General features: G+C 37.5%; 1 protein-coding gene across 4 annotated transcripts; it reads right to left on the bottom strand.

Moving 5' to 3' along the window:
• Positions 1–6,607: 6,607 nt before the first annotated feature.
• Positions 6,608–12,222, bottom strand: LOC104612890 (protein BREVIS RADIX-like). Of its 4 annotated transcripts, XM_010280524.3 has the most exons (7): positions 11,839–12,222; positions 11,274–11,504; positions 10,378–10,558; positions 8,681–9,105; positions 7,991–8,120; positions 7,177–7,553; positions 6,608–7,085 (listed from the first exon to the last, which is right to left on the bottom strand). In XM_010280524.3, exons 3-7 carry the CDS (start codon positions 10,477–10,479, stop codon positions 7,007–7,009), a joined length of 1,113 nt encoding a protein of 370 aa, XP_010278826.1. In that variant the 5' UTR covers positions 10,480–10,558; positions 11,274–11,504; positions 11,839–12,222; the 3' UTR covers positions 6,608–7,006. The 4 variants fall into 4 exon arrangements, with proteins under 4 accessions (XP_010278826.1, XP_088755848.1, XP_010278827.1 ...); XM_088899722.1 differs by lacking the exon at positions 10,378–10,558; XM_010280525.3 differs by lacking the exons at positions 10,378–10,558; positions 11,274–11,504; positions 11,839–12,222 and adding an exon at positions 9,996–10,135.
• Positions 12,223–14,543: the final 2,321 nt, after the last annotated feature.

Here is a 14,543-nt window from a genome sequence, read left to right as displayed (position 1 = left end):
TGTATCGGTCGATACAGGCCGATATATGTAAATACTTTAAAACTTGTGTGCAAATACAACGATCTTGTGGCCAATCCAAATCCATCAAATAAAGAAACTACTGGAGTGCGGCCACATGTTCAATCCCATGATATATACACCACATCGTATTGGTATTTGGGCCACGTTTGATTCACAGGAATGGGGTCTAGGGGGAAGGAATAGACCATTTTGATTCCGATTCCAACTGCAAACCAAAGGGACATGAATGTTTGGGCTGATCCAAGAGGACCAATACCAGTTCAGGGCTGTCAATTTGTCTTTTAGTAAATCTGAGTTGGGTACTGATGACCTCTAAAGCTAACACAAGGGCCAGTTTGATAACGGCTGAATTGGCTGAACAAAATGAATTATTGCTTTGTCTTGTAGTAAACAAGTTGATAAGAACACAAGCCATTTGATGTCTTACATGTTAAGGGTGATTCAGCCATTTAAGCCCCCACAAATGATTTATTCACTAGAAGACAACGGAAATAAGTCATTCAGTTCAGCTAATTCAACAATTATCAAATCAAATGCCCATGACCCAGCATCTATATATTACGTACCCCAGCCCCAGGTGTGAGATACCTTTGGACTTTGGTGCTTGATCTCTCTCCCGATAGAGGACACCTAACTACACAACGTACACTGAGCAGAATATTTTTCAGTCCAGTGTATAATGAACTCACAGACCTCCATAGAAGTACAACGAGGCAATGGAGCGTTAATGCAAGAAACTAACAGTCGTCAATGGCTTGATAAGATCAGACGCGAAAGAAATCAAAAAAATCTGGAAGAAGCTTCCAATTTTTTTTTTCACGAAATTCGAAGAGGGTGGTGCAGTGGCAGCTGTGGAGAAAGAATGTAACATCCCTCTCTCATGTAGTGTCGGCAAAACATCATCTTCTGCGGCCTGATCAGGAAGGAAAGAGACATGTGAACACTGCTCTTCTGCTGTTTCTCTGCTCCAGCTGGGTGCATTCCGTATTTCCATTCGATCGATCAGATTTATATATCACCTGAAGAGGAGTATTCAGTGTGATGTAGACCTTTCTATGGACAAGGAGGAGACAAATCAACAATGTTGCATCCAGAGAACTTGTCTAACGAGACAAGACATCTCTCTCTCTCTCTCTTGATGAGGAGCTTGGAGATACACAGCACAACTGTAGTACTACCATTACTGCAACAACAAAATCTTGGGTTTTTTCCTCTAGTACAACAGTGTTTGATCCAAGGAAAGGGAGGGGTATATATGCTTTTTTTTTTCCTTCTTTTTTCCCTTCTCCTTTTCTCCTGTCTATCACGGTTGTAGTAATTAAACGTAAAAGTCAATCCAATGTGCCTACTTTTGGAAGAGAGAACTATTCAAAGGGGTCACAAGATTTGGCAACATCTCTACCAATTTATGATTTAAGAACAGAATTATGTAATAGATGTGTTAGATCATATCTGAAGATCAGAACCCGCCATAAGATCAGAAGAAATATTGATTTGATTGACTTTAAACAAAGACGAATGGTTGAATCTCAAGCTGGTGGACGGACAATGACAAACTATTTCCCAAGTTTGAAATTCATGGCTGACTCCTCCACTTAGAAGTGGATAGCATTCGATCACTTGCAGCTCTTCATCTTAGTGACAAGCACATTGATCGCAGTGTAAATTAAACAGATTGCTTATATTGAAAGTGATAATGAAGAGATTGCTGTGAGGAGTAGGAATGTACCCTTCATTCCTTCCAGTAGATAACCAGTGGTCAATTCACAGTGGGGATATTTGGGGACCATATGAATATATATAGAGCTACTCTCCACACAAAGCAATGCAATAAAAGGACTGATCACAGAGAGAAGATTCCACCAAGGTCCACATTTGTGTACATACACCCTTTTGTCCTCGTAGCCCATAGAGATGTCGCTGAATTCTGGAGCCCCCTCCACCTGTTAGCTGTAATCGACCTCCCAACATATCTGTTGCGTAAACCATGAGCACAACATCAACTACTGTCCTGGACCCTATAGCTGTAGAACAGCTTCACAGTACAATTAACACTGCTTTGGAAAAGGCCTAACCGTACACGCAAGCAGAATCTGCTTTTCATTGGTCTAATTAACTCGTGAGATATTATCTAAAACTTAATTATCATGATTTTTACCTATTTCTCTTAAATTCAGTGATTTTTAAAAACCCCAATAAAGCCCACTATCATCCAAAACTCACCAGTAATCCTAACCCAAACAATCAGATATAACAATGTTCTCATTTCTTTTGATTTTAAAGTAAAAATCGTTCTCACTACATTAACTGGATTTGCCAACCAAGGTTCAATAGCTTTGGAATTAGTAGATGGGACAAAGTGTTTTTTTTTTTGGTGGATAGATGGGGATAAAGTTATGGTCATTGTCCAAAGCACTGATCACACCATCAGTTTTCAAGATCATTATTTGTCCAGACTCCAGAGTAAGGACTTTTCATGGGTTCGAACATTAAAATCCATATATATATATATATATATATATATATATATATATATATATATATATATATATATATTCTGCACATATTGTGAAAACATGGGAATTTTCCCGTTCATGGGAACATCTTTCCATGAATTTAACATAAATATGTGTGACTGTCCTAACTGATTGCTATGTGAGCAGTTTTTTTTTTATTTAAACCATTAGTTATGGTGCTTTGGAGTACTTTGCTTTAGTTGCACCTAAAATTTTAGCCTTTAAACTTAAGATTGTTACTGCATATACATACTAACATACATGAAAACTATCTGAGAGTATGATAGGGAGTCATGCATGGATACAAACATATTTACACACTTTTCAAATATGAATACATATGATTTGAGTTGGACTTCATTGCCCAATGCCTCAATCCCAAGGTTTTAAAACTGAATCAGACAACTAACCGTTCATGGTCTAGTTCCCAGGTCCAACAGTCTGATCGTTCAAATTAAAACAGATGGCCCATTTTGACAAAAGAAATAAAAAACGGCCAAAAATTGGATGGTTCGAATGGTTTAAACGGTTCAACCACCAGGATCAGCAGTTTGCTGACCAAATCAACAGTTTTTAGCCAAAAAATGGTTTTGAAGTAAAATGGAACCGGTCAAATGATGAGTTTCCAGTTTTTCCAATCTGACCATCCGGTCCAGTCCAGTTTTGAAAGCTATGCTCAATCCTGACCCAACCCAAAGTACATTAGTGTTCATAACTTTCAATCCTAACTCTACCCTAAGTTAATCCAACTCGGGCTATTCTGGCCGAGGGGTGGATAGGGTTTTTTTCTTTAAAGGGGCCAAAACCTAACAAAGATTAGGGAAGGAGGGGGGAATAGGAGGGGACCATGGCTCCCCTCGTCTCCCCTAGCTGTGTTCCTGTGTTAACCCAACTCAAGCAGTTGCATCCCTAATTATATGTACTACAAAATTTGCACTGTTTTATTCCCATATTTTTTTTAGGCTGTGTTTGATTGCAGTGCAATTTTATTTGCTCTAGTACAAATGTATAGGAGTGCAAATGAAAAAAATGCAAATTTTGGTTTAAAATTGTTTTGGATTTTAGTTTATTCTACTTAGGGTCTTATCCTACTTCATTTTTATTTCAACCAAACAAAGTAAAGTGAAATTTGAAACAAAAATAAATCAAAACTTGCACCCAATTCATTTGCATTACCATAGTTTTACATCAATGCAAATGAGTTTGCACTGCAACCAAACACAGCCTAAGGCTCAGTTTGAAATGAGTACAAATACAAATATGTAGAGTGCAAAATCTTGTATTTTGTGTTATTTTGTATTTATACAAAATAATATAAAATACAAACTTTTGCATTTATACTTCTTCCAAACTGAGCCTAACAATAAAATGGGGATCATTTATACTCCCATGCATTTGCATTTTTTTCATATATAAAGTGGCATTCACTTGCAATATTTTCATGTATTTGTACACATGGTATTAAAAATCAAACCGGATTGATGGTCAGACCGATTGACCTAGGATTAATCATGACTTTAGGTCTGATTTTAGATCCAAAACTGTCCGACAAAGGTTTGGATCGGATGGTCAAACCATTTGACCCAAAAACCAGTGGCTAAAACGGTTTTATTTCCAGATGGACTTTTAAATCCATGTTCGTATACATTTGTACTTTCACACATTTGCACTACTAGTGCAACTAAAAGAATGGAGTCAAAGCTTTTAATGTTCTCGAAAAGGTCCAATTGGCAGGACTCCCTTAAGTTGACATGATTAACATTAGCATTCAAAGCATAGCGGCTAAGGAATTGCAAACCAACGGAGTCAGAACAGTATTCGTTAAGCACGTAAGTGCTGTTTGTCATAAAAAAAGATTTCGATGGACTGAAAAGAAGTAATTTAATGAAGACAAATGCTATTATGTGAAAAACAATATACACTCTATGCTATGAGAAAGGATTGTGATTACATAACCTCCATGTGTTGGTATGTATCACTTTTTGACTCGGTCCCACTTGATGACTTCATCTCCCATGAAATGAGAGACTAAGATTTTCTTATACCTTATACTTCTCTATGATTCTTAGAGGTGAATACAATCTTTTAATGCGAAAATGACAAAAAAAAGGATATTTGACAATAAAAAAAAAACCTCGCCTATAACTGCAAACCTGCAGTTATCTCTCATTCTTTATTGTGAGGGACAGGAAAATGTTGGTCTAATGCATTAGGTTTTCAAATATATCCATTTTACCCTTATATCTATCAATTTACATGAAAATTTCCTAAAATACCCCCAAAAATTTTTCATTTTTAATTTAAAAAATCTCCAAATTAGATTAAAAAGAATAAAGTAATTTTATTCTATAAAAGAGTTAGGTCTACTAAAGTTTAGAAGGATAAATGTAGCATCTTTTAAATTATATTGAAAAATTCCTTAAAAAAGTTATATGGGTAATTTCATAACTTTAAAAGTTTCCATTACTGCAACAAGGATGGAAGGGAGGTAGCTAAAAGGGATTTTTTTATGATTATCAGGAAGACAGAAAAGGAGAAAAATAAGGGAATTAAGATACAAAAAGAGGTTTTGAGAGTTTGAGGTAACATTGAATGCATTAATAATGAAGATGTATCTTTTGCTCGTCTTAGGGCAAAATCAGAGATCGATAATTGCTTCTTCACTCTAGGCATTTGGTGACAAGTAATGCATGATTTTCAGACATAACAACATGATACAAGCCATGAAAAGAAGAGATGGGGGTGGATATGATTGAACCACTGATGCTACTTTCTCGCAAGCTTATTGAAATGCACCATATCTCAAGAATACAATAATGGAAAACCTTCAAATGTTACTTTGCGACCATAGATGTGATTATGGCGTTCTTGGATGTGTGGGTGGTTGGACCCCACCCATTAGACAACCTTCAATTTATTGTTTTGATAAAGGAGAGTTAAGAATTGGGTCCCATCTGGCCTACTTTTTGCAATTTCAAGTCAGGTTTGTTGGATGTAGTGTTGGACTTGGGTGACTCTACATGATTGAATTAATTATGTCTGTTGGAAATTTGTCCGATAGGGGTGTAGTTGAATCAAGATTAAATAGTTGAGTGAAAATTCGATCAGGATCGATTTTAGTTTGTTGTTAAGTTCAAATGTCAGTTAATAGTTGAGTGGAAATTCGATTAGGGTCAATTTGAGGTTGTTGAAGTTCAAATTTCAGTTAATAGTTGAGTGGAATTTCGATTAGGGTCAATTTGAGTTTGGTGTTAAGTTCAAATCTCAGTTAATTTTTTTTTTTTTTTGAATTCGTCTTGGACCAATAAAATATTCAGTCCAAACATTTACGAGACTACACACAGTGACATTTTTATCTAAACTGAAAGTAAAACACCTTGTTTATTAAACTTTCAAGTCAACCTCGAACTTATTAAATATTTGGTCAAAGTGCATCAAACTCGAATTCAAATATAAGAGTATTTTACTCGAACCAATTGCAAGATTAAACAAGCTGAAGTTCGTTCAGTCGTCTCGGCTCAGTTCAATTGCATCCCTATTTTTCAATTTTGACATTGAATGGATATTGTGGAATACACATCATTCTTTTCAATTCTCATTGCTTATTTGAGTATTTGACATAAATGAATGACTAATATAGACATTGAATGGCACTTTTCTTACAAAATAGACACCCTGTAATTAGGGGTGGTAAAACATAGCCCTCCAAAGTCCAAACGTTGTTCTTCAATAAAGACCCTCTCAAATTTCTGGATTCCAGCCTTTACCCCCAAAATCCGCGCCGAAGGTAAAATTGATAGATTATCCATTTGAGATTCTATGATGAAAAATAACAAAATGATGGATAATCTAGTAATTTTACTAGACATGTCCATTATTAGGTTCCAGCACTTCACCCCCAATCCGCTGACAGGATTAACTCTCTTGTAGACATGCCCATGTCTCCATGCCTTTTTGTCTTGCCAAGTTCTCAAACTCTAAGATGCTGATTGGTTTCTGATTCTCCCGTACATATACATGAAAGCCGAGTATGGTTGTCAGCCCATGATGAAATCTACAACATAGCGTCGTGATAGGTGATACCATCAATGAACCCAATCCATTTCTCATCCAAAAAAAGGTGTGTTACAAAATACACGCTCTGATTGTGTAAATATGGAAGACAAAGGCCTCTTTGTCAAACAAGAGACACCCATTTAACCCATCTACCACAAGGCCAAAACTCACAAAGAGAGCAAGACCGAAAAATTTTACAAAGTGGTGGCAGCAATAACGTAAACAGTAAAACTAATTAACAAAGGAATCGGCGAATCGCTTTTGGTTAATTCTCAGGTGATGAAGGATCCATCGAGGAAGACAAATATAGAGTTTGAGGATGCCCGTGTATCAGTTCTCATATACTGAAGGATACCTGTGTTTTCAATTCTCCCACCTAACGATGCAGTGTGTGTGTATGTGAAAGTAATAATTTAGAGGTACTGGGCTTGTATTCTTTCTCTATTCTCTTCCCACCACATCTTTGCATGCACCTCACCAAATCTTTCGCGGCTACATACAAGATAAAGTTTACAATTAATGCGTAAGTAACGTGCCAACTTCTTGTTATAAAGAATAACTAAACAGGGTGAAGTTTCTCTACCTGAATCTGACGCGCCGGAGCTCCCTGGTGCCATCCGGCAATTGTCTGATAGTAATGTATACACCGGGTTCATCTTGCTCGACCCACTCCGTCTCTTGATCACTGGCATTACTAATAGAAACAGAGGCTTCATCTCTGGACGAGGTTGTCGTTCGTGATGCATCGACGGAAGATGTCTCTCCCTTGAATCCTGCGCCATAGCCATAGGCACTTGGACCAGCGCCACAGTGTTGGCCTCCGTGCTCTAGTGGGTCAGAAGGGAAGTACCCTTTGTTGCTAGGTGGTCTATAAAAGTGCCTTGGTGTACGTTCCTTGCTTAATGGTGGAGTTACGGGGCTTTCCCTTGCAGATCCGATTCTTGAGTAGGACGAATCTCTCTACAACCAAAGTAGGTAAACAATTGATGAATGAATGAAGGGGCTTTTCAAGCCAAGAGAAAATTGAGCAACAACAATATATCTAGTATGTATTTCAGAAAGGCTTTGGCTGAAGCTAGACAAGAGCATGCAGTAATTAATAGTATAAATATATGATACATGACCTTGTGTATGGCGCTTCCCAGCAAATAGACGCAACTCAAAGAAAACCCATTTACACGGATGACAACTGTATATTCAACACCCTTCCTGCTAATCTTTTACACCTATTTAAACTGATTTCACACTTTGGTTTTATTCAATGATGAATGGTCCATTCATTGGAATATCTATGACTGCATCCTAGGTCCTAGCACCATCCTGAACTAATAAGCTATCCAAAAAAAGAGAAACAAAAGAGTATTGAAATGCAGAATCAAAGTTCAAAGATGGTTTACCTCATCCTCAGACCTGGGAGGCGTAGGAAGAGCTTGACGGTTGAATCTCTGGACATTGTAGAGCTCCATGATTCTATCATAGTTCTCCCCCCACCATCGCTGGGCTTGCCATTTATTGAACATCTCCCGGCTAAGGAAGACAACCACATATCAGCACTGATAGATTAATTTTATTTATTTATTTGGTAACACAGCAATTCATTGCAAAAACACAGAACAACTAAAGTCGTCAGTAGATATGGCGTTCAAACAGGGGTAACTAGGATATCTGAATTGAATCCTGACCTACTCATCCAAATTAAGGTGGGCCCATAAGGCAACCAATAGTCTAATATAATATTGGAGCGTTTGGTACATGATCTTGCGAGTCGACATGGAGGCATTACTCATTGATCACCAAATAATTTTCATTAAAAGGAATGACCCATGATTTTGGTGCACTGTGCCAGGTATCAATGGATTATCGTAAAGCAGTCTAGTACTCATTAGCTCTCATAAGATGGCCAGGAAGCCAAGTCCAACCCCAGCAATGGACGCTGGATCACCCTCGAAGGTGAATTCCTATCACATTTTTTCTTTTGTAGCCAGAATTCCTATCACATAGTAATTAGTAATGTGGAAACTGGATATTTGACTGGATTTTAGGTCTAACAACGTAGAACCTGGAGGTCTGCAGTGCCGTATATTTACCTGAAGCGAATTCTCTTTAGATCATTCCCACCCTGAGGGAGAGAAACAAAGGTAATGTGAACTCCAGGTTCAACTTGGGCCATCCACTCCTTGGGCTCATCCTCGTCGACAAGTACTACATCGAAAGACTGTGCAAACACGGATTCTAGCCCTCCAGGGGTTCGATCACCGCTTGACATCATCCCTTTAAACCTTGAGTCTGACCCCATACCCAGGTTCTCCCTGTTAACGCTAGTGAAATCCCACGCCGGCGTCGAACTGGAGCTCCCGGTCCGCAGATGTGGATAATATTGAAACCCTTCTGAGGCCATATCGATGTCTGGGTAAGGTCTCTGGCCCTTCCTGCTGCTGCTGCTGGAGCCTGAGCCCGTGCTGGGCTTGCACTGCCGGTATGCGCCCGAGAATTTTAACGCCATGTCCTTAATCTGTACAACATTGTGAACAAATATATTCAGATTCAACGGGCAGGATCGGTCTACTGATCTGACGCAATGATATAGTGGGAGTCCCACCGTGGGACCCCTAATGGGCTTAATGGGTCAAAGACACCCCACTAATAGTAGTGATGGTGATGGGTTTGAGCAATATAGAAACATGGTAATGCATTGTGTCGAACAAGTGAACTGCAGTGGGTCGACAAGAATTCTCGAGCGGGTCCCACCAAAAATGCTCCACTGTGTTGTCTTTTCTCAAGATCCCCCGTAAGATCATCCTATGTACAAATACTATATTATTTTACATTATAATGTCTCTATTACCCCCAATATCTTTTGAATCCCCAATAACATCCAAAGCAAAATAGTCGGATGATTAATCATGGTGCAGGGCCTGCAGGCATTAAGTACAGTACTGCTGGTTTTGGTATATGTCATATGTGAAGAAAAAAGCACAATGAAGGACACCTGGCATTACCCTACCTATATTGGACCTAATCCAAGGGTTGGAGAAGCGAGGCCAGACCTATCGACTCCAGCTTTCTGAATTCTGATTTCCTTGGTTGGCAAGGGCTGGCGAAGGATGCATTGTTTGCATGGTTGATTATTTCTAGCATCTAACCGTAAGAGACTAAAGAGAGCTTTCCCAAGTCCCACCCTATCTGAAAAGTGGGTAGTGGGAACGGAGCAATGGAGCATTACCCAAAACTTGCCATAAACAGATCCTAATTCCCAAGTCACGCATGAATATGGAGTAAAGACAGGCAGGCATTACTGATCTGGGTATAGGGCATTTCAGTAAAAAACAATCTAAAGATGAATGTGGCTGTGTAGAGGGCAGAGGGTAGTGGGCATTTAATTGCATTTGATGGTTTACTGACCAGGAGTGGACATGGCGTACTTGTTGGTCAAACGGGAACCTCGTCAGGGTCAACCACAAAACAATGAATTGATTTCTCATTTCCCTCTGTACGCAGGCTGGATTGGTGGGATTTGCAGGGATTTGTTGGGGATTGCAAAGTAACAATTTAAAATTGGTACTTTTGCTTTGCTTCATTCTCTGAGGAATACAGTTCCTGGATAATAAAATAAAGCATCAACGTTTGTTTAAAAAAAAGAGGCTTCATTATAAAAGATGGTCCCCCGTACCCAGCCTCACAAGAACTGTTTTGTTGTTACAACTTACAAGAAGAAAGACACTAAAGCAACAACAGATGTGAAGTATGGACTGAGAGACAAATAGAGACGGAGAGGGAATCGAACCTGCGCCGTCAGACTTTTGACGGCTTCTTTCGTACTTGGAGTGCCACGCGCAACATCTTCATCATCATCCAGTTGCTTCGAACACGCTATACATGTTAACATCCTCTCTCTCTCTCTCAGAGTCACAGTTGCCCTTTACTCTTTTGTTCCCTCTTCTGTTTTTATTTTATTTACCTCTCACCTGCACAGTTGACAAATAGGATTTTCATTATGTTCGATGGCATTATTGTCATTCAAATTGTAGGGATAAGGGCCTCTATGAGCTTGCATTGCAAAATTTGCTATGACCGTAATACCCCCGGATTTTATCACCATTGCATCATTCATTGCCCATTGGGAGATTTTAGCTAATAAGAAAGTTTAGGATTAGTTGTGGTCAATGCATCGAAGAATATATTTATATTTATTAGGAAAAAACAAAGAAAGAAAAGGAGAGGGTATGGCCTTTGGGACAAGAGGAAATAATTGATATAATATTCAGACAATAATTGAAGCAATCAAAAAATTGAGGAATTTTGACACAGGGAAGAGTCAGCCTAGAGACTTGAGAGCAAATCAATGCGCTTTAGTGCACAGCGGCCGAATAAAGAATTTGGAGTTTGAGAGCCGAAGTTTCTGATGGTGAACAGAAACTAATTTTTTAGAAATATATAATAATATTTTCAGATTATTTTATGTTAAGTTTCAATCTTCAAGAAACTAAAAGTGAGAGAAGGATTGGAATCTCTCTCTGATCGATGAGCGACCAGTAATCGGGTTTTGAAATCTCCGTCTGTCGAGTGATGAAAGCATTCCATTCCATTAATGAAATGACGGAGAAATAAGCTTTAAAAAAAGACAGAAAAGAAACTCTGGCGTTTAGATTTGATCCTTAGCTTGCAACAAAAATCACTTACCCTGTTGAGAACGAGCTTCCTTCTCTTCTTCTCTTGAAACAGATATAACCTTCTTCCCTTTAAAACTCAAACGTCTCTCTTAAAGATGTTCCCTGCTTCTCTTCTCGTACTTTCTTGTCTATCGACAACGATTAGATCTGCATCAACAGGCAATGATTTGACGAGCTTCGTTCGCTGCAGAGACTTAAACTCTTCTCGCTCACAGTCTCTGTTTTGGTCACTCTATACAATCTGATAAACATGAAGAGAGAAACAAAGCGTCATTGATCTTCAGTGAGGCTTTTGAACTTTTTAAAGAAGAATCATGATGAAAACCCTAAAAAAACTGAAAACGTCAGAAAATTAATAAATCTACGAAACGACATTGGAAGCGGTTTAGCTTGTGGATGAAAACGGCAAAACTTTCGATTCGTAGTATCTCTCAGTCCTGTAGCTTCTTTAACAACCATTTTTAATCAATCAGCAGAACAGATTCGAGACATTTCAGAAAAAGAAAGAAAAGAATAATCTTTTGGTATAAGGGAAGCAAAAAAGCATGAACCAAATTCTCAACCACATCTCTCACCTTCATCTATTTCATGGAATGCCTCATACCAAGCCAAAATTGCTTAAGAGGTCTCATCATTCTTCAGTTGAAGCCTCTCAAAAGGCAGTTCCCAGTTCTATTCACTTTTACCAGCTCGACAAACAAAGCAGAAGACAACAAAGGAATCGCGGGATTCCAGCTACGAAGAATCCGTGTAGATTTTGAACCATTACCAATTTTAGAAGAAAATTCTTCGAACAGATTCCTAATATCTTCGCCAGAGAAAGTGAACTGGCAATGTTCCGGCGATTTCACGGCAAAATTTCAGCGGGTTTTTGGAAATCCTTTTTAAGGTCGAAAGCACAGAGCCTCCGCAGCTGTTTCAGCTCCGGATTTTTCGTTTCGACCAGAAATAAACATAATTTCACTTCACTCGGCTCTCTTATTTATAGCGCTAAATAACTAACGTCATCCCCGCCGTTAATTAACGGCAAAGTTGACGGATCCCCATCATCCCCCCACCGAACCGTTAACTGTTATCGCTACTCATAACTCGTCAAAACAAAACAGCTACCCATTAAACATCATTGGATAGGCCCCACATCTATGATCCATCCAATGAAATCAGATCATCCATCTTGTATATGTAGAATCTTAAAAATCCTAAGCGGGTGCGGGGCCAAGAGATCAGCTAGGTCCAGACGTTAATAAGAATCACAGAGTGGCATTTTTGTAATTATAGGTAAAACATCAGTTCTTTTTTCAAAATTTGGTTGAGAATATCTAAAAATTTGCAATCCCATCAAAGTATACTGTATTTTGTATAAACTATTAAGGCCTCGTTTATTACGTGGATTTGTCTTGCCAAGCACGGCCGACTGGTTACCTGGTGTTACCAGTGACCGATCTGATTCGATTGGGAGTGGTTACTGGGTGTAGACGGTGATAGGGGAGAGGAGAGGCTGGAGAGCTTTAACTTTAGACGCTGTTACTTATCATCCTTAGCTTTATTCCTGGGCTGTGTTAAAGCAAAGCATGGAACGGCGGGACAATTCATCAGTGTCTTGAAAAGATAAATCAAATCTTCTGTCCCTCACTCACCAGTCTTATGCCACGTGTCGAGATCGGAAGGGACAAGCTTTCCCTAAAGAGGGTTCTCCTAGATCTTCCTAGCTTAGAAAGTTATGGTCAAGGTCCAAAGCAATTCCCGTCATTTATTTCTTTGTTTCGCAATGAAATTCAAAATCCTCCTTTTCTCCTACTTTCCAGTTTTCTCACCTCTTTAACAGCCTCTAACTATGACCAATAATTTGAATCATCCGTCTATTTTATTAGCTTATCACTAAGATTTAAGCCGTTGGATCGGGATCTAACACCCTAAAACCAAGCCATCAACCTGATCCACAGTAATTATGTCTGAACTAGATAAAAATTTTGCACCTTGGTTTAATTTTAATAAGGCTTAATTTGGAAGGAGTATAAATACAAATATACAAATATGTACAGTAAGGTTTTGCACTCTAAATATCTGCATTTGTACTCCTAAACTGAGCCTAAAAAATTTTTGTACTTTTTATCTCATTTGCACTCATTGTCTGCAATTTTTGTATCTCAAAAACAGATGCAAAATTTGCATCACCTTCCCTCCTATCTCAATTCTCTGTCATATAAAGTGGGGAATAGATTGTCTTGCTTCCTACCTCACACTCAAATAGATAACTCTCGTCCTACCTTCATTCTCTTTCATATGAGCTTTGGGACTATATCACATTACTCCTTGTTTTACTACTTCTTATAAATAAAGAAGATAAAAATCAAATTTAAAGCAAAAGTAAACTAGAATTTGTATTCAGCATATTTACACTTTCTTGCATTAATATATATCTATATCTATCTATATACTATTTTAAAAAGCACAAATGGCCTCAAGAATATTTTTAGAATTTTTTAAGGACAAAATTTACCCCTATATATTTAAATTTATTGATAAAAATGAGGGCAAATAGGATAATCGGTTCATGATATTAATGAGTTGAAAAGAGGTAATTTAAAGATATTCAATGCATTCAATTCTCTCTCAATAAATCCAACATTTAAGTTATTGACTTGCATTCGTGTTCATTGAATCACATATTTAAGTCATTTTTGTTTCTCCTCATCATTAAGTTCTATTAATTAAATCCATACTTAATAAATTAATAATTCTAATAACATAAAACTTATACTTTTAAAATCTACCTAGCAAAAAATAGTGTTTTCATCTAGGTAGTGGTAAGAAATTAAATCATTTTGGGTCAAATGGGTTAATCCATGTTGCCACAATTAAATAATAAAATTAAAAATAGATTGAAAAAAAATAGAAATTAAAAAAATGGGAACATTTTTAAATAATAATTATATGATAAATAAGAAAGGTTTTTATTAATGATGGAAATGGAATGTAAAATTTAAAACCAATTGGAAATAAAAATATTTTCCTATTCTCTCTCATTAAATCCTATATTTAAGATATATTTTTCTCATCATTAAATTCTTGTAATTAAATCCACAATATTAATTTTAATAGTATAAAAATAAATATTTTGAAAAATAATTTGAAAACAAAACAACTTTCTTCCCTCCTGGTGGGTGGGTAAGCAATTCGACCATTTGGGGTCAAATGGATTAATAAATAATACCATAATTAAATAATAAAAAATTAAAGTAAATAACTATGAAATGTAATAAATATTTTTATTAATGAT

This window comes from Nelumbo nucifera, chromosome 3 (assembly GCF_055504915.1).
Source record: "Nelumbo nucifera cultivar China Antique chromosome 3, China Antique-T2T, whole genome shotgun sequence".
NCBI classification, from domain to species: Eukaryota; Viridiplantae; Streptophyta; class Magnoliopsida; order Proteales; family Nelumbonaceae; genus Nelumbo; species Nelumbo nucifera.
The sequence above is the reverse complement of the archived record's forward strand: the minus strand, read 5'-3'. Positions and strand labels throughout refer to the sequence as shown.

What these genes read in the sequence shown, in the direction of transcription:
- LOC104612890 (XM_010280524.3), bottom strand. Translation starts at nt 10,479, where the DNA reads ATGTTAACATGTATAGCGTGTTCGAAGCAACTGGATGATGATGAAGAT. An exon ending in CTCCCAGGTCTGAGGATGAG is followed by an intron (nt 7,554 to 7,990) that starts GTAAACCATCTT and finishes CTTTGGTTGTAG; the next exon opens with AGAGATTCGTCCTACTCAAG. An exon ending in CTCCGGCGCGTCAGATTCAG is followed by an intron (nt 7,086 to 7,176) that starts GTAGAGAAACTT and finishes TCTTGTATGTAG; the next exon opens with CCGCGAAAGATTTGGTGAGG.